This window comes from Schistocerca gregaria, chromosome 6, assembly GCF_023897955.1.
Source record: "Schistocerca gregaria isolate iqSchGreg1 chromosome 6, iqSchGreg1.2, whole genome shotgun sequence".
NCBI classification, from domain to species: Eukaryota; Metazoa; Arthropoda; class Insecta; order Orthoptera; family Acrididae; genus Schistocerca; species Schistocerca gregaria.
The window spans coordinates 229512826-229533090 of record NC_064925.1 but is presented as its reverse complement, the minus strand read 5'-3'; the positions used below and the strand labels follow the sequence as shown (position 1 = coordinate 229533090).

Here is a 20265-nt window from a genome sequence, read left to right as displayed (position 1 = left end):
TTCTAGGCACTACAGTCTGGAACGGCGCGATCGCTACGGTCGCAGGTTCGAATCCTGCCTGGGGCATGGATGTTTGTGATGTCCTTAGGTTAGTTAGGTTTAAGTAGTTCTAAGTTATAGGGGACTGATGACCTCAGAAGTTAAGTCCCATAGTGCTCAGAGCCATTTGAACCATTTTATAAGGTTGGTTCGTAATTATGAGTGTTGGTGCAATATTTATGAGATTTTTAAATGCTATTAAAGATCAGTTATTTCTGTACACTGCTGGCGACCAATTCTATTTCTGTGTTAGTAACTTTTCTCAGTTCACTTAACGAAATTGCAGTTTGAGGCAAATGCGTTGCACACTTCTCTCACCAAATTAGTCTGAAAGTCTTTAGGGCATACCCGGTCATCTTTATACTAATCGGCTGATAGACATTAACTAAGGTAATTAGTACATTTGCTTACTTTCCAAATTAGCAATAATATAACAGAAGATGGTGAGGGGGGAGGAGGGGGGGGGGGGGGCACGGCAAGCTGCAGTGACTTCTGCCAGCGTAGGCGTGTTACATATAGTTTTTATGTTAAATTCACCTATTTACCGTCTAGGTGTTTTCCGTGTAGCTGCTGGTGGCCACATAGAGCATCCCTAATAACATTAGTAAAATTTTAAGTTTTTTTTTTTAATTCTGCAATTTGTCTCTGTTTTCCATTATGTTTCCATCAATAAAAACGTAATTTCTAAATCGGATCAATCTTTTTGACACACTCTGTATAAACATAAACAACTCTGAGATGGTTGTTCTGTTAAGCAGAGAGACATCTCCCATCGCCCCGGCAAATACAGTATTCGGTGCGAAACGCGACTGGAAAACCTTGAATCCTTGGACTGATCTTGAACGCTAAAGTCAAGCGCAGAAAGGTCAGCTACTTGACCGCAACTTGGTCATGGATACTTGACTCATGGGACACTACATTTACGTATCTCAGAGGTTGGACGAATACCGTACTAGGCCATCGCCGCGTCAACACGTTGGGATGTACCGTGAGAACTTCGATCCCGGGAAAGCCACCGCTGCTAGTTAGCTACCGCGAGGAAAAACTTGTGGATGACAAGGATCGCTTGCGGTCTTCACGAATTCTAACAGCGGATCACATCATTCTGCAGTTCACTGCTGGATATCAGGTGAGCCGACATACCATCCGAAAACATTTCGCCGCCACCGACGATATTTCCCAAACGTGTACATTTTGTTCGTCATTCCCTCACCGAACTTTCAAGGGGGTGCACGGATTGGAGGAAGTGAGCTCCGCTTATCCGAACCCGGCTCATGGCAAGTTGTGAGGAGAGTCCAGTGCGAGGGGAACAAGATGCACTTTACTCACGTAAATCTGCCGTATGTTGTGAAAACAGACTTGAACTCTTAGCAAAAAATGGACACAGGGGCTAGTGAACATAGGGCTGTGGTAGCGATACTGAATATCGTAAGTCCCAAACACACCGAAAATTAACGAGAAAGATACACCTATTCAGAAAATGAGATAAAAATTCGCTTGACGCCATCCTGAGAGATAATCTTCATACCTTCCAAATAAACAATGTAAATGTAAACCAGATGTAGCCTGAATTCAGAGAAATAGTATCGACAGTAATTGACAGTTTTATACCAAATAAATTAACAAACGAGGGAGATGATCCCACACAAAACAGGTCAGAACACAGTTGCAGAAACCACGAAAAGTGCATGCCAAATGGAAAGGAACGCAAAACCCGCAAGATTCACAATGTTTTACAGAAGTTTGAAATTTAGCGCGGACTTCAATGCAAATGCTCATATAGTCTCACAACGAAACTGTCTCGAAAAAACCTGGCAGAAAATCCAAAGAGATCCTGATCGTATGTAAAGTATGCTAGCGGCAAGCCACAATAAATGCCTTTTCTGGGCGATGGTAATGGAAATACTATCGATGACAGTACCGCTAATGTAGGATTACTTAACACAGTATTCTAAAATTACCAAAGAAAGCGAAGTAATTATTCCAGAATTTCAATTAAGAATAGCTGCCACCATGAGTAACTTACAAACAGATATACTCGGGGTAGAAGCCAACTTAAATCACTTAGTAAAGACTAATCTTCAAGTCCAGATTGTATACCCATTAGGTTCCTTAATATAAACCACCTCAGATTAAAAATAATAATCTCGGTTATGCGCCATCCGTGGGGTAGAATGGGATATTTAAATGAATGAAAAAACTTTGAAACCGGAAAACACTTTCCTCGTAACGCAAAAAATGAAGGAAAACATAAACAAAGCCCTGGATATACAGGGTGTTTCAAAAATGACCGGTATATTTGAAACGGCAATACAAACTAAACGAGCAGCGATAGAAATACACCGTTTGTTGCAATATGCTTGGGACAACAGTACATTTTCAGGCAGACAAACTTTCGAAATTACAGTAGTTACAATTGTCAACAACAGATGGCGCTGCGCTCTGGGAAACTCTATAGTACGATATTTTCCACATATCCACCATGCGTAGCAATAATATGGCGTAGTCTCTGAATGAAATTACCATAAACCTTTGACAACGTGTCTGGCGGAATGGCTTCACATGCAGATGAGATGTACTGCTTCAGCTCTTCAATTGTTTCTGGATTCTGGCGGTACACCTGGTCTTTCAAGTGTCCCCACAGAAAGAAGTCATAGGGGTTCATGTATGGCGAATAGGGAGGCCAATCCACGCCGCCTCTTGTATGTTTCGGATAGCACAAAGCAATCACACGATCATCGAAATATTCATTCAGGAAATTAAAGACGTCGGCCGTGCGATGTGGCCGGGCACCATCTTGCATAAACCACGAGGTGTTCGCAGTGTCGTCTAAGGCAGTTTGTACCGCCACAAATTCACGAAGAATGTCCAGATAGCGTGATGCAGTAATCGTTTCGGATCTGAAAAATGGGCCAATGATTCCTTTGGAAGAAATGGCGGCCCAAACCAGTACTCTTTGAGGACGATGGGACTGCAACATGGGGCTTTTCGGTTCCCCATATGCGCCAGTTCTGTTTATTGACGAAGCTGTCCAGGTAAAAATAAGCTGCCCACATGCATATCGCCGTCATCAATCCTGTGCACTATATCGTTAGCGAATGTCTATCGTGCAGCAATGGTAACGGCGCTGAGGGGTTTCCGCGTTTGAATTTTGTATGGATAGAGGTGGAAACTCTGGCGCATGAGACGATAAGTGGACGTTGGTGTCATTTGGACCGCAGCTGAAACACGGCGAACGGAAACCTGAGGCTGCTGTTGGATCACCTGCTGCAATAGCTGCGCGTTGCCCTCTGTAGTTGCCGTACGCGGTCGCCCTACCTTTCCAGCACGTTCATTCGTCACGTTCCCAGTCCGTTGAAATTTTTCAAACAGATCCTTTCTTGTATCGCTTTTCGGTCCTTTGGTTACGTTAAACCTCCGTTGAAAACTTCGTCTTGTTGCAACAACACTGTCTTCTAGGCGATGGAATTCCAACACCTGGAAAATCCTTTGTTCTAAGGAATAAACCATGTTGTCCACAGCACACTTGCACGTTTTGAACAGCACACGCTTACAGCAGAAAGACGACATACAGAATGGCGCACCCACTACGTTGTCTTCTATATTTTTCACATCACTTGCAGCGCCATCTGTTGTTGAAAATTGTAACTACTGTAATTTCGAAAGTTTGTCCGCCTGAAAATGTACTGTTGTCCCAAGCATATTGCAACAAACGGTGTATTTCTATCGCTGCTTGTTTAGTTTTTATTGCCGTTTCAAATATACCGGTCATTTTTGAAACGCCCTGTACTATCAACGTATACCATATATCTGCATGAATTACCAAAACTGGTTTTTAACAAACAACTTCAAATTTTCAATTACGGTGTAAAGTCAACGCCGGCATGCCAGACGGGAACGACAGCGGAGGGACGGCTGTGAGAATAGGTCAGCCAATCGCACACTGATCAGCCTCCCTCCAGGACGACAACACGACAGCACCGGAACAGCAGTGAACAGGACATAAGCACCGCTCCAGACTAGTGGCAGCTCACCGCGATAGCATTTTCAACATTAGCCACTTCGTTACCCGACACATCGTAGCCTCTATCATTGGTAATCTCTACGCAACAAAGACTTGTGTCTGTCTATTCTGAAAAAGACTGTTTATTTTGTATGTCACTCTTTGTTTGCGACACATCCGTTAAAGTTAAGTACTTGTCTTGTTGTAATGAAAGTGATTAATACGAGTTGTTGGATTGTTTGTCTAGCCATTCGAGTATGCAGAAATCCTAGGCACAACAATTACACTATTGTAGTTCAATAATTGTTCCTAATATAAAAAATACCCATTATTAAAAACAGAAATCTCACACGGAGTAGCCTTCTTCTTCCACAGAACTGGAACATTTTCCACGAACCCAGCCACGACAACATACACACTGGATCTAACACTTTTACGACGCTGAGTCTGAATATAGCCCGCTAAATATATACCTAGAATGACTCTTTTTTTTTTTTTTTTTTTTTTTTTTTTTTTTTTTTTTTTTTTTGAGGCTGTGTAGTCTTTCCAACGGTCATTTTCTGCTTCATCGCCTTCTTACGCCTTGGCCTATTTGGTTCTTTCCAATAAACAGTTACCTTTTTGAGTTTCTTTCCTTTCTTCTTTCACTTTCCTGGCCGTTTCTTCAGATTCCACATCTTCCTTGTGTGCCCTTCTCCTTGCTGGTGATTTTTCTTTGAATTTTTTTTCCCAGTCAACTGTTGAAGGAACCAACTTAAGAGCTTCGGTGACACACAGAACGACGATAGCGTACGAAATGTTCCAGCAGCCTAAGCAATAAGCCCGATGGCTTTTACGGAGTCGCCGGAACAACAAACAATACTGTCGTTCAGGAAATTTTCGGTTGCAGACGACTGAGAAACATTTTCTTGGAGCACTCTGGCTTCAGCGGCACGATCTTGAAACATCTAAGCCTCTGATACTTGGTCTTCTGGGTTTCTCGGTTTTCTCTATCTCCCCCCCCCCCCCCCCCCCTCTCTCTCTCTCTCTCTTTTTGACACGTGACAAACCCAGGATGGCCCGGTTTTGTACCACCTGGTGTACCTGGTTTTCCTAACTGTGCAAAACTGAGCAAACTATGTTATGCTAGTTAGCATTCACATTATGTGGATCTTGCATCTTACAAATACTGAAATACACAGTAGTATATGATTAATGAGAATAGTTATTTACCTACCGCTTATCAAGTAATGTTTCATTTAAAAATACTGCTCCAAGATGCACCAATCACAGAAAATGTTTGCGTTAGCATACCAAAGGCAGCGATACTCACATAAATCTGAACGTATACGGTTTGGTTTGACTCTTATACCCTGCCCTCTACTGCTGAGAAATCAATGGTAGCAGAAAATACTCCGGAAAACCGACATGGGCTTGTTTTTGTTATTCTTTTTTTAATGGGCAAATTCTCTCTGGGTTGGCGTTGTAGAAGAAGCGACCGAGACAAAAAATATCTAACAACACCGTCAATAAAGATGGCGTTCTGCAGCTAAGCGCAGTTTGGGACCCGGTCATCGGAAAGTTGAGCGGGTGCGCAACGAAAACATGACCATATATTGCCACTTAAATGGACACACGTGACATCACAGACGCCAGCGTGGTTATATAGAGAGAAAGCAGCATCACACGACAGCCATCATGTTCCAGTGGCCGGAGAGCACTCGGTCGAAAGCTCTCGAACATTTAACCACTCGGCATGGCTGGAAGCTCGAGAAAATTTTGGCAGTATGTATCGCCATGAAGCCATGCATTCGTGCGTGATGAAGACTTATGTCTTGTTACACATATGTAACTTGTAAGCATGACCGAGACGAACACAGTGTCCTCTTAAAACGAACGGTATGTATTGACGCACTACATGTTGAACTATAAAGTGGAATAGCTTAGTAGGCCGAAATCTCAATCGTGGGGTGAATAAATACATTTAATAAAAGTCAGGGCTGAAAATATTGGACTTTTGACGCAAGAAAACTAAAAATAATAGCAACACTGAAGTAGTAGAGCCTTATTCTAGACACCAGTCAGCAACACAAATCACATGTCAGGTTCTGAGCACAGAGAAGCATGTTCCACCCCCAGGTACACTAGAGATCACTAGTTACTCAGTCCGCAGCTCTTGGTCTAGTGGCTAGCGTTGCTCCCCTGAATCACTGGGTCCCCGATTCGATTCCCGGCAGGGTTGGGAATTGTGTCTGGCCGGGGACTGGGTGTTTGTGTTGTCATCATTTCATCCCCATCATCATCATTCGTGACAGTGGCTAGATTGCATTGCGTAACAACTGGTCTGTGTCAAAACTGGGTCTTTGTACGGGTGCTGATGGCCGCGCAGTTGAGCGCCCCAGAAACCAAATATCACCATCACTAGTTACTCACCTCCGGAAAACGAGAAGTGCGTTTACATAAAGCCCGCTGGAAGAGCTGGTGAGTGACTCCACCACACGTGAGAAATCTCTTTGCGAGTCCCTGACCTAAACATCCACAGCTGGCATTCTTCGTGCACTGCCTAGCGTCAGCGAAGTATACGTTATTAGTATTCAGCGTGGCGAACGTGGGCCAGTTGGCAGCCCTGCACTGAAAGCTGGCCCGTGGGCGCGGCAAGCTGTTCTGCGAATCGTCTACTTGTTCAACACTTACGATTAGTCCGCAGCGCTTAAACCTGTCGGGACTGTAGTTTGGCTCGTTCGTCCGACAATTACACAGCGTGTCTACGCTTGTGAAGATGGTAGCCTCTAAATCGGTCACGGTATAGTAAAGCTGCGTGGGAGTAACCGAGCGGTCTAGGGCGCTGCAGTCATGGACTGTGCACCTGGTCCCGGCGGAGGTTCGAGTCCTCCCTCGGGCAAGGGTGTGTGTGTTTGTCCTTAGGATAATTTAGGTTAAGTAGTGTGTAAGCTTAGGAACTGATGACCTTAGCAGTTAAGTCCCATAAGATTTCACACACACACACACACACGCGCGGTATAGTAAGTATGTTTAACTGCAGTCTGAGGCAGTTTACTTACTTCTAATTAAACTTTTAACTTTCTACCGTTAACGTTGCAACAAACATATTCATATCAATGAGACTTTCACTGTTCTGACCACTTTTAATTACTTCTTTACTGTCAGCTGAAAAATGTGCTCTCTCTCGAAGTACTACGTCAAAGCTTCCACAATCAAAACACATGCACCTTTCATTTTAATGGTTTCGTCATTACAAATCATAACAGAAACTTTTTACAATTTACTTTTGATCTGCTTTATCAGATTCCACACACTACCATTTCTTCTGAAGGTGTCTTCTTCATTTACATAAGCACTTCTTTTTCTTTGTTTTGTTTGATCATTACTATCACGTATACCTGATGAGGCATCAAGTCGGCTAGAGCAGTGTTGGACGATTGCTGAAGGTCGAAATGGTTCAAATGGCCCTGAGCACTACTTGACAACATCTGAGGTCATCAGTCGCCTAGAACTTAGAACTACTTAAACCTAACTTACCTAAGGACATCACACACATCCTACTATAATGAAAATCACCTGATGCGGAATCCCGCGAAAAGTCAGAACTGTGTATTCCACCTCAGGAACAAACAAGCAGCTAAAACACTTCAGATAATCTGGGAAGAATATCTGGGAGTGACTGTGGGTCGTACATATAAGAAACCGTACATACAAGAAACCCTGGCTGAACTTTAAACATAATATGTCTGCCAAAAACAGCATAGCGCGGAAACCTACAGGTACCACATAGAGAGTTCACCCACATACGGTGAGAACTAGAGCGCTAACGCTCTATTACTCCAGTGCCGAATAGGCATGTTGGGCGTGCTACAAATACAGTCATTCCAGAACCGTAGAAGTGGCGCTTAATGTGATCTGTGATATTAGTACAAGTTGTTTAAGACTTAGACCCGTAGATAAACTTCAGTGTCTTGCTGGCATACTCCGTCCTGACATTTGACGTCAGACGGATGCGAGAAAAGCAAGGCTATGAGTACGGAAGTTCTCACATTAAATGGCCGTCAGCTAGCACATCTTCGGCTGGAATCAAGAAAGAGCTTCTTATAAACTACTGAAGCTCTTACAAGAACACAACAGCAAGGATCTGAAAGTAGCGGGAGAAACGTCAAAATTTGGAGAACTGCATAGTTTCGACGGATGAGCTCCCTCCTGGTCATTCAGAGAAGTGGACAACATGGAAGGCTCTCAACCGACCATGCGCTAGTCCCACTAAATGGAAAATCAACCTGCAGAAGGGGGCCTTCCTCTGAAGTCAGTTTTTGCAAGTGCAGTACTGTGCAGGCTAACAACCATCTACTACAGTGTGCATCATCTCTAGCCACATGTAGCCTGAGAGACCTGATGAGGACGACACTGAATGCACTCGATGTGGCCAATAACATGTCAACTAGTGTATAAACTGATGTCAACGATCGATTTCTTTCTTTTTTTTATTACATAATTTGTACTTCTGACACAGTAGTAAATCAATAAATGGCAGCCAAGAGGACTGGTTGTCAGGTAATTCGTGCAATCCCCATTCTCAGAGAACAATAGTTACCCCGAAATAACGTAGGCACACCTTTGGCGGCAATTAAAGCAGCATGGCGTGTGTTTCTCAGGAACGGGATTACGTCGCAGGTACTCCTGAATGACGCTGTCAAATGCACTGTGTTAGTATTTTCCATAAGTTTGGTAAGCATCGGGAATCAGAATCGATAGCGTGCAAATTATTTAAGACATGCTTGACGTTTTTAAAGTAAAATCAGAAATAACAGTCTTTCGACACGTGCTAGGTGGCTGCTAACTGCCTGGCGGCATGCTTAAAAGAGCGACAACCGTGCAACCTGTCCTTATTCTTGTTGTTATGCACAACGGTGTGGGTGGTTGTTACCCTACAAATTGACGTCGCGAGCTTGAGAGACGCTGGGGATAATACTGATCCAGCTTGTGGGGATTGTGACAAAGAACCGTCAAGCCATTGAGAACACGGACCATCAAAGTCTCATAGCACTTGTTCCGTCACGAATCAAAACCACTGAAATTCGGTCAAAACTTTCCGAGGACAATGTAACATTTATGACATCTTGGTAAATAACCACGCAGAAAAGAACAATCTGAAAGGAATGAAGAGCAAATATATCTTTAGGGGCGACAAACATAAAACTGCTCAAGTTTGTACTGTGTAACAGCTAGTTTCGATAGTATGTAATCATCTGCCAGACTTTATAATTTTAAGGGGAGACGGTGGCAGTCTTGCACTGATATTTTTCTAAATCCATATCTTTGCCATTTTTTTTCAATATCATTGAAATTTTGTACACATATATAGAGATCTAATACGATTTTTTTTTAAAAAATTCAGAATTTGTAATAACAATCTAATGCAGTGAGATAATTTTGAATTTTTTATTGCATTATTATTATAAGGTTCACTTGTTCGTAATTTCCAGGTAAAATGGGCAAATTTTTTTGATAGTAAAATAATCTACACTAATAGGTGTACAATCAAGTGCAGTAACTTTTTGATAAATTAATGCTTTTATTTTCTGTGATATTTTGGATTCGAACATTTTTTACAAGCAAACTTTTCAATATATTATCAACCACAAAACTGTGTATAATATCTCGATTAAAATTTTGTTCCACTTAAATATTGCTTCAAAGTACAAGAATAGGTTTGCCAAATTTCATTGCAATCTTTCCAGTAGTTTCTGATATATGTGTTCCTGAAAGCAGAAAACCGTAAGTTGCAGAAAAATCACTTTAAAGGTTGGATGAAACATTTTAAAAAATCTATCATACCTTAGATAAAACTGCCAATATCCATATTCCATTTCTTCCTCATCATCCTCTACAGCTCTTTTAGCTTCTCTGCTCCTTTGCCTAGCAATTTTTTGTATGTTCTGGACTGAAGTCTCCTCCTTCACGATTCTTTGTTTATTGATGATTTGCAGTATCTGCTCAGTGAAGACTCGAAGTGTAAAGCCCAACTTGCTGAGGCTGTGAAGTTTTGCGACATTCCCACCATTAAACGCAGCTGCAGCTTCCAAAGCAGAAATCTTCACCTCAAAATTGGAAACAAACACAGTCTTTTGACATCTTTTCCAAATAAGAGCATTGAAACTTTCATTTGGGTTCTGTGTTTTCCCATGCAGACATTTTTCTAGCAGTTATGGTGAAGCCAGTGCTCTAAAAGTTGGTGTGATGGCCATTGAAGTCTCATACGGAAGGTTATTTTTATGGGTATAAGCTTCCCCACTTTGCTAACTTTTCAAAAATTTGCACCATTCATTAGAACAGAGGCCATGTTGAGGTGTAGTGTCTGTGAACAAGTAATGAAACCAAATGTCCCGTACTGGTTTCCTCATATTGTCCAAGCTTGTGAGATTATTTCTAATTGCAGCACCATACTAGACTTGTCAATTCTCTTCTTTGTTAGTCCGGCATTACCTCCCAGTGGCTTCCCACCCTCTAGTAGCTTGCCTTTATTGTCTGCAACAAGTCTTCGGAGTCGTCCACCCATCCTCTTCTGAATATGGCCTAAGCACTCCAGTTTCTTAATAGTGCAATCTTTTCCATAGGGCTGACTTTCAACTACATTCTTGAAAGCACTAGAGTCTCCATCTCCTAAATACTGTAGGTACCTTACTTCATACTTTTGAAAAGATCTATGGAAAATGAATTTCATACCCGCAGCTTCTATCCCACCACTGGAGCCTGCATAATTTCTGCTACAAACAGCTTTATGGGCTTCTTGCCATTCTGTTTCTTTGCCTGCATCAATATATTTCTCGTGCAAGGAACATGCAGAGCAATATTTAGACATAACCTCTAAGTCTAATACTTTTCCATTGTCGACACTAACGATTGTTGAAACTCCATGCAGTGAAGTATGCCCCCTCTTCAACCAGGAACTGTCACAGGAAACTGGTATACCGTTTCTATTAGTTGCTTCAAAATTTTCTTGAATTGCCCCCAGGACTGCCATTTTCATGCTCTCTTCGCTTACTTCTGCAACTGCATTGAGGAGAGCAGTATTCATCGCAGAAATTTTTAGGGGAGGCCCAGTCATGTTCATAATACCAGATAAAAGGTTTCCACCATCTCTTCCAATCCCTATATATCTTTTTCCATAAGCAAATCTCATATTGGGTTCATAAATTCTATTACTGATCTTTGATGTCGTGTATGGTCTGTCAGCATTACAGTTTTGACCCAAAATGTGCAATGTGCAAACCAAACCTTCTCTTTTTCCATCATCAACCAAATCCACATTTCCTCCACAAACAGAGGAATTGCAGGCTTTTCTAAGTGCTTCTGCCACCATTTCCAGATCCATAATTCTGAAACCTGTATTTCTGTCATGATTTGTTTCTTCTGACACAATCCCTGTCCCAGGTTTTATTTTAGATGCACTTGGAGACAAGCTAATGTTTTCATCTGCAGGCCCGACCCTAACCTCAATGACAGTTTTTCGCTTTATATTGGAAATATGGAACTTACTATATTTTTTAAATACCTTAGCAGGCCTAGGCATTGTAAAAAGGGATCAACAGATTCAACCTTTCACAAAGAGTGGCAAAGGGTACCTTGAATACTCTCCACATTGCAGGCGTGTACGAACTTTCGTACGAATTCGGAGAAGTCTACGTTGGTGAAAATGGGATGGTAATTAGCACTCGCGTATGAAGAGGACAGTTTTGTCGTTGACAAGGTTTATTTGTACCAATCACACACTCTTTTTACAGTATTGTTGTTGGTGTCTGACATCTGACCCGCCAGTCGATAAAAATTAACGAAACAAATTACCACTGACGTTCTTGCACCTTGAATTTTACTCCCACTCTTAAATCTTTTCCCTTCTTGCTTCTTATATGTATAGATTGAAAATGAAGCGGCGAAGGACTACATCGCTGTCTTATATTCTTTTTAATACGAGCACTGCTTTCTTGGTCTTCCACTCTTATTGTTCGCTCTTGATTTTTGTACGTATGGCACAGTACCCGTTTTTCCTAGAGGTTTCCCTATTTTTCTCAGAATTCTTGCACTATTTGACATTGTCGAACGCTTTTTCCAGGTTGACAGATTCCATGAACGTGTCTTGATGTTTTTCTTTAGTCTTGCTTCCATTATCAACTGCAATATCAGAGCTGCCTCTCTGGTGCCAGTACTAAAGTCAACTGATCGTCATTCTTAATTTTCTTTTCCATTCTTCTGCTTATTACCCTTGTCAGCGACCAGGATGCATGAGCTGTTAAGCTGATTCTCACACTTGTCAGCTCTTGCAACTTTCGGAATCATGTGGATGATATTTTTCCGAAATTCTGATGTATATCTTCAACTTAATATATTCTACACACTAATGTGAAGAGTCATTTTGTTGCCACTTCCCTAAATGATTTTAGGAAGTTCGATGAAATGCTATCCCTTCTGCCTTATCTGACCTTAGGCCTTCCAAAGCTCTTTTCAGTTCTGATATTAATACTTGACATCCTGCCTCTTCTATATCGACCACTGCTTCTTCTTCTTCTTCTTCTGTCATATCAGAAGACAGCCTCATAGAGCCCTTCAGTCAACTCTTCCCGCCTGTAAGATCGCTGCTCTGCATTTAACAATGGACTCTCATTTCACTCTTAATGTTACCACCCTTGTTGTTAATTTCACTGAGGATTGTTTTGATTTTCTTATACGTTGAGTCAGCTCTTCCGACAATCATATCCTTCTCGATATCTTCACGTACTTCATGTAGCAATTTCGACTTAGCTTCCCTGCACTTCCTGTTTATTTCATTTCTAAACGATTTGTATTTACACACATACACACACTCCGTCTCCAGGCCCCAAGTAGCCCATCGGGACCATCTGACCGCTTTGTCACCCTCAGCTGAGGATGTGGATAGGAGGGGCGTGTGGTCAGCACACCGCTCTCCCAGTCGTTATGATGGTTTTCTTTGACCGTAGCCGCTACTCTTCGGTCGAGTAGCTCTTCACGTGGCATCACGGGGCTGAGTGCACCCCGAAAATGGGAACAGCGCATGACGACCCGGCTGGTCACACATCCAAGTGCCGGCCACGCCCGACAGCGCTTAACTTCGGTGATCTGACCGGACCCGGTGTACCCACTGCGGCAAGGCCGTTGCCAGATTTGTATTTGTGTATTCCTGAAATTTCCCTGAACATTTTTGTACTCCCTTCCTTCATCGATCACCTGAAGTATTTCTTCTGTTACCCATGGTTTCTTTGCAGTTACTTGTTTTTATCTATGCCTTTCTTTCCAGCTTCTGTTATCCCCTTTTGTAGAGATGTCCATTCCTCTTCAACTGAACTGTCTACTGACCTGTTCCTCATGGCCCTATCTATAGACTTGCAGAACGTATGCGTGTTTCTTCATTCATTAATACATAGGTATCCCACTTCTTTGTCCACTGGTTTTTCCTTGCTAGTCTCTTAAAATTCGACCTCTCTTCATCAACACTAAGTTGCGATCTGTGTTCATATCTGCTTCTGGGTATGCCTTAACATCCAGTATTTGTCTGTAGAATCTCGGCCCGACAATGATATCATCTAAATGAAATCTTTCCTATCTTCCTGTCTTTTCCAACCGTACTTGCTCCTCTTGTGATTCTGTAACAGAGTATTCGCTATCTCAAATTTATTACAGAAGTCAATTAGTCTTTCTCCTCTCTTATGTCTAGAACAAAGTCCATATTGTTCAGTAAACTCGTTCTACTCCTTCTCCTACAGCCGCGTTCTAATCTCCCTCGATTATTAGATATCCAACTCCCTTTATGTACTGAATTACTCATTCAATATCCTCATGTACTTTCTCTCTCGATTCATCTTCAGCTTGCGATGTCGGCATGTATACCTGTAGTTGGTGTTGGGTTGCTGTCAGATCTAATGACCATTGCAGTGAAATGTTCACCGTAACTCACTCTCTACCGGAGATTCCCATTCTTAACGAAATCCCTGTCTTCATTGCATTTCACTTTACTGACCCCAGAAATATCTAGACTGAGGATCTGCATTTTCCTCTTCAGGTTTTCTAGCTTCCCTATCACGTTAAAACTCCTATAATTCTGCGCTCCGCTCCATAGCCCTCTTTGACAAGGCAGTTGGCTGAATGAGGTTGACATCTTGCACCGGAAACCATCGCCCGCCATTGATGATGACTTTTATTAAAAATTTAAGCAGTGGCCGGCCTCTATCCCGGAACCCAGTTCGTTTTGATTACTGATCGTAGACGCTTCCCACGGGTGAATCTACCATCGGATCGTACGCTCTAATTTTTTTACATAATATTTTCCTCCAGTGTTACAAGTCGCTACACATCGGACAGATATGGAGTGTGTAAAGAGCCTGTAAAACTGATGGATAACGTGTGGCAAAATTTTAAAGGATAAGCTCTAATGATGACAGCATAACTCTGTCGATACCGGTTATGCAATAAAATGCTTTCTCACATGAAATCACCTGTCAGAAACTTCCTGAGAGATTAAAGCTGTGTGCCGGACCGAGACTCGAACTCGGGAGCTTTGCCTTTCGCGGACAAGTGCTCCACCAACTCTTTTTTTTTTTTAACCTTATTTTGTTCGCTTTCGTTCGTTGCGTTGGCTCGGGGCGGACGCCGTAAGATATCCGTTTCAGTTCGTTGTTAATCGGTGCACTCAGTTCTTTATTATAGAAGGCAGCTAACCCTCTGACCGAACACGGTGAGCTACCGTGCCGCCACTAACTGAACTACCCAAGCACGACTCACGCCGCGTCCTCACAGCTTTACTTCTGCCAGTACCTCGTCTCCTACCTTCCAAACTTTACAGAAGCTCTCCTGCGAACCATACAGAACTAGCACTCCTGAAAGAAAGGATATTGCGGAAACATGGCTTATCCACAGCCTGGGGGATGTTTCCAGAATAAGATTTTCACTCTGCAGCGGAGTGTGCGCTAATATGAAACTTCCTGACACATTAAAACTGTGTGCCGGACCGAGACTAGTGCTGGTTCTGCAAGGTTCGCAGGAGATCTTCTGTAAAGCTTGGAAGGTAGTAGACGAGGTACTGGCAGAAGTAAAGCTGTGAGGAGTGGGCGTGAGTCGTGCTTGGGTAGCTCAGTTGGTAGAGCACTTTCCCGCGAAAAGCAAAGGTCCCGAGTTCGAGTCTCGGTCCAGCACAGTTTTAATCTGTAAAGAAGTTTCATATTAGCGCACACTCCGCTGCAGAGTGAAAATCTCGTTCTGGAATAACCAATCAAGTTGCGCAACTGAGACTATACTCGGTACTTACGCAATCTGATTAGAATTTTTTGCGGAACGGTGCCAAAGGATTTTTGGAAGTCTAAAAATGTGGAATCGAATTTAGATCGCACGTCGAGAACACTGTTTATAGCCCTGGAGAAGACGCTTACCTGGTGTAGAGGTAGAACTGTATTCTGTGGTGCGGGCAAGTCACGGGCGGGTCCACGCAGGAGGGCGTGTGGAACAGGTCGCGAACTGACTGCGGCTTCTTCGCGGAGGTGCGGTTGCGCTCCAGCAGCTGTTCCCGCTGCGCCCACACGCAGCATCCTGCAACAGCGGCGACAGAAAGGCCTCAGCTGCGAGTAACGGGACTGGCATTGCCGTAAAATTATGGAACGTCCGCAGTAGCTGCTGCAAATTAACAGAAGAGATTCACCGTAATATTCAGCGCCTACTCGGAGAGTAAGATGCTTAATCTCCAGTAAACCATGAACGGTGAGATTAGCAACTTGATCCTGCGAAGTGGATTTGAGGAGGACGAACCCCTGTAAGGTACTGTCACAGCATACAAGCCATCGAAGCAATTTTCTCCAACCCCTACACCACGGGTCACACTAATGTCACCAAATGTTGACCTAATCTCTTTATGTTACACTGAACTGAGCTAGTCAAGTGTGATTAATTCAGCGTGTGGGACTCTGAGATTAAAAAAAAAAGAAGCAAATTAGATTTACTGTACAACTGAAAATAAACTGGTGGTTATACGCTCGCCATGCACTTTTACCCAAGCATGTGAAAGAAAAAACAGGAAAATTAAATGATACCACTTTCTGACACTAAATCTCCCCCAAAAGTCTATGTAAGCAATATGCATGCACGCGCCAAAAAATGCACTCATGACACGAAATTCAGTGAAGCTCTCAGTCCATAAAACTCTCGTAAAATTGTAAGCAAACCGGCTGAAGAAACGTTTACACCAGCTGTCAGTTTCGAGTGTAACGCCTTCTGCGTTTCCCGACCACTCAGAATGAAGCATATTTATAAATATATAAGAGTATACAGCCTACAGTTGCACGTTAACTTTATCGTTTACCTAGGTTTCAACGTTACTAATAACGTCTTCTTCAGAACCTGCAAAAAGTTAATATTATAATGTGATAGTAAACTATATTAGATATGGTCATCCTACAGGATGCAACGTGTAGTACTTAAATAAAATATTATTTAAATGTTTGCCTAAAACAAGCCATGTCCTAAGTCAACTTTATAAAACTTGATGCATAACCATAAGGTTCATTCCCTTGAGAAACACTATGATAAGTCAGCGAAATCAGGCGTAAATAAGATTATGTGTGATGATTGCCGCTTCCAGCCTATGTTAGATTTACAATAATCCATAATGCATGAGACCATTACAGTTTTTGTAATAATAGAACCTGTCCTACAGATGCTCATACGGGATTTGTTGGTCAGTTTATAAGGTTCTGTAGTAGAATGTAAACCGTAGTCATGCTGGATACTGTAATTAACTTACAATAGTGAAGTATAAAATTAATTCATAGCAAAACTACACTCCTGGAAATGGAAAAAAGAACACATTGACACCGGTGTGTCAGACCCACCATACTTGCTCCGGACACTGCGAGAGGGCTGTACAAGCAATGATCACACGCACGGCACAGCGGACACACCAGGAACCGCGGTGTTGGCCGTCGAATGGCGCTAGCTGCGCAGCTTTTGTGCACCGCCGCCGTCAGTGTCAGCCAGTTTGCCGTGGCATACGGAGCTCCATCGCAGTCTTTAACACTGGTAGCTTGCCGCGACAGCGTGGACGTGAACCGTATGTGCGGTTGATGGAATTTGAGCGAGGGTGTATAGTGGGCATGCGGGAGGCCGGATGTACGTACCGCCGAATTGCCCAACACGTGGGGCGTGAGGTCTCCACAGTACATCGATGTTGTCGCCAGTGGTCGGCGGAAGGTGCACGTGCCCGTCGACCTGGGACCGGACCGCAGAGACGCACGGATGCACGCCAAGACCGTAGGATCCTACGCAGTGCCGTAGGGGACCGCACCGCCACTTCCCAGCAAATTAGGGACACTGTTGCTCCTGGGTTATCGGCGAGGACCATTCGCAACCGTCTCCATGAAGCTGGGCTACGGTCCCGCACACCGTTAGGCTGTCTTCCCCTCACGCCCCAACATCGTGCAGCCCGCCTCCAGTGGTGTCGCGACAGGCGTGAATGGAGGGACGAATGGAGACGTGTCGTCTTCAGCGATGAGAGTCGCTTCTGCCTTGGTGCCAATGATGGTCGTATGCGTGTTTGGCGCCGCGCAGGTGAGCGCCACAATCAGGACTGCATACGACCGAGGCACACAGGGCCAACACCCGGCATCATGGTGTGGGGAGCGATCTCCTACACTGGCCGTACACCTCTGGTGATCGTCGAGGGGACACTGAATAGTGCACGGTACATCCAAACCGTCATCGAACCCATCGTTCTACCATTCCTAGACCGGCAAGGGAACTTGCTGTTCCAACAGGACAATGCACGTCTGCATGTATCCCGTGCCACCTAACGTGCTCTAGAAGGTGTAAGTCAACTACCCTGACCAGCAAGATCTCCGGATCTGTCCCCCATTGAGCATGTTTGGGACTGGATGAAGCGTCGTCTCACGCGCTCTGCACGTCCAGCACGAACGCTGGTCCAACTGAGGCGCCAGGTGAAAATGGCATGACAAGCCGTTCCACAGGACTACATCCAGCATCTCTACGATCGTCTCCATTGGAGAATAGCAGCCTGCATTGCTGCGAAAGGTGGATATACACTGTACTAGTGCCGACATTGTGCATGCTCTGTTGCCTGTGTCTATGTGCCTGTGGTTCTGTCAGTGTGATCATGTGATGTATCTGACCCCAGGAATGTGTCAATAAAGTTTCCCCTTCCTGGGACAATGAATTCACGGTGTTCTTATTTGAATTTCTTGGAGTGTATTATCTGACGCGTGCGTAATAATAGTTTGATTCTATACGGCACGCGCATGCGCGCCGCCCTCTGTGAGTCAGACCGCGAAGCCCTCGCGGTCTGCAGTCTCTAGTCACACGACGAGGCCCACATAACGGGCTTAAAGTGAATTTGCTACAGCTTGTATAACAGAAGTGACAATAACCTTACGGTTATGCATCAAGTTTTATAAAGTTGACTTAGGACATGGCTTGTTTTAGGCAAACATTTAAATAATTTTCTATGTAAGTACTACACGTTGCATCCTGTAGGATGACCATATCTAATATAATTTACTATCACATTATAATACTAACTTTTTGCAGGTTCTGAAGAAGACGTTATTACTAACGTTGAAACCTAGGTAAACGATAAAGTTAACCTGCAACTGTAGGCTGTATATTCTTATATAAACAATATCATTGCCTGTAGCTGCATAAAAACGTTAAAAATTATATTTATGAATGATAGGTTCATGGATACCCCTGTTTACAAATATGTCCACTTCACAACTTAAATTATTTGCCTTTGTCTATCACTTGTTCTCTTTTCCCAACTCTCACTGTCTCTTTTCCCCTTCAACCTATCTAATTAAAAGTACTTCATTTCTAATATTGCCTTTAGGGCACAAAGCTACCTTTCCTGTTCCATGAATCTGTTGCTCGACTGCATTATCTACAACTTCATGGAAGAGCATGGTCAGATACCTTGCTCGCATCCCCATTACAATCAGCCTCACGAAACATCAACCCACGGTCCTGACACGTTTCTCCTATACTCGCTTTTACAGGACCATCGAAATTTATTGCACCTAACGCTACTTTTACTGTAAACATAAAACACTAACACACAAAAACGGCAATAAAGCAACATCTAGCGAATATTTACCTTCCGAAAAGTTGTAGAGCTAACTTCTGGGCCGTGGGCGGACGTAAAGACGTCCCACCTTGTGTCTTTCCTCATCAATTACAATAAGTTTTCATAGGTAAGCAGTGTGGTAGCAGCATTTGTTAAAGATCCTGGTTCTTAATTATGGCCTACGTGATGTGCATAATGGGATTCATTAAAAGTTTCATTAACTTGCTCTTTAAATGCTGCAACCTGAGCAGTCTCAGCATGGTTCATAACAAAAATACGATCTGGGGTTTTTACTACAGAATATTCATTACCATTAAATAAAAGGGTATCATAGGGCTCCATCGCACTTCCTTTGAACCCATTGACTGCATTAACGATGGCAGGTGCTTCGAAATGAGCAGAGATCAATACATCATGAGGTCATCAATTTACCCCCGTCAGGTTGGCGCAGTCAGCCATTTTAAGAGTCTATGAATTTTGATGTAAGATTATCAAGAACAAAATAGTGTCCATTCACATTAACGTGACCATCTGTCAAAAACGTGGTGTTGGTGGTGGTTAGTGTTTAACGTCCCGTCGACAACGAGGTCATTAGAGACGGAGCGCAAGCTCGGGTTAGGGAAGGATTGGGAAGAAAATCGGCCGTGCCCTTTCAAAGGAACCATCCCAGCATTTGCCTGAAGCGATTTAGGGAAATCACTGAAAACCTAAATCAGGATGGCCGGAGACGGGATTGAACCGTCGTCCTCCCGAATGCGAGTTCAGTGTGCTAACCACTGCGCCACCTCGCTCGTCAAAAACGTAGTAAATATCTTTTCTAACGTGAACCTCTGCGAGAAGTGCAGAAAAAGAGTCCATGTGGTTCTGTAAGGTACCGCAATAAAAAGGCGGTCGCGGATTCAGTGTGCGTGTTTGAATGTGTCACCACTGATCTTCTGGATACGAATTCAGTGTCTGACAACTGCGCCATCTCGCTCCGTCGGTTTGCGAATCGAGTCACAAATGAGAAATATATGAAAATATTATAATCAAATTACTCGCACTTCGTCTCCTTCTGCACTAATGGTCACCGTTTCTAAACGAATGCCCGGAAGTTTACCGTGAA

General features: G+C 43.3%; 1 protein-coding gene across 1 annotated transcript in view; it reads right to left on the bottom strand.

Annotated features, from left to right (window-relative positions):
* Positions 1-20265, bottom strand: part of LOC126278972 (inactive pancreatic lipase-related protein 1) — a 216666-nt gene that overhangs the window by 98838 nt on the left and 97563 nt on the right. The window contains exon 3 of the mRNA XM_049979267.1: positions 15469-15625. Coding sequence (XP_049835224.1) covers positions 15469-15625 — 157 coding nt within the window. The remainder of the gene's footprint in view (positions 1-15468; positions 15626-20265) is intronic.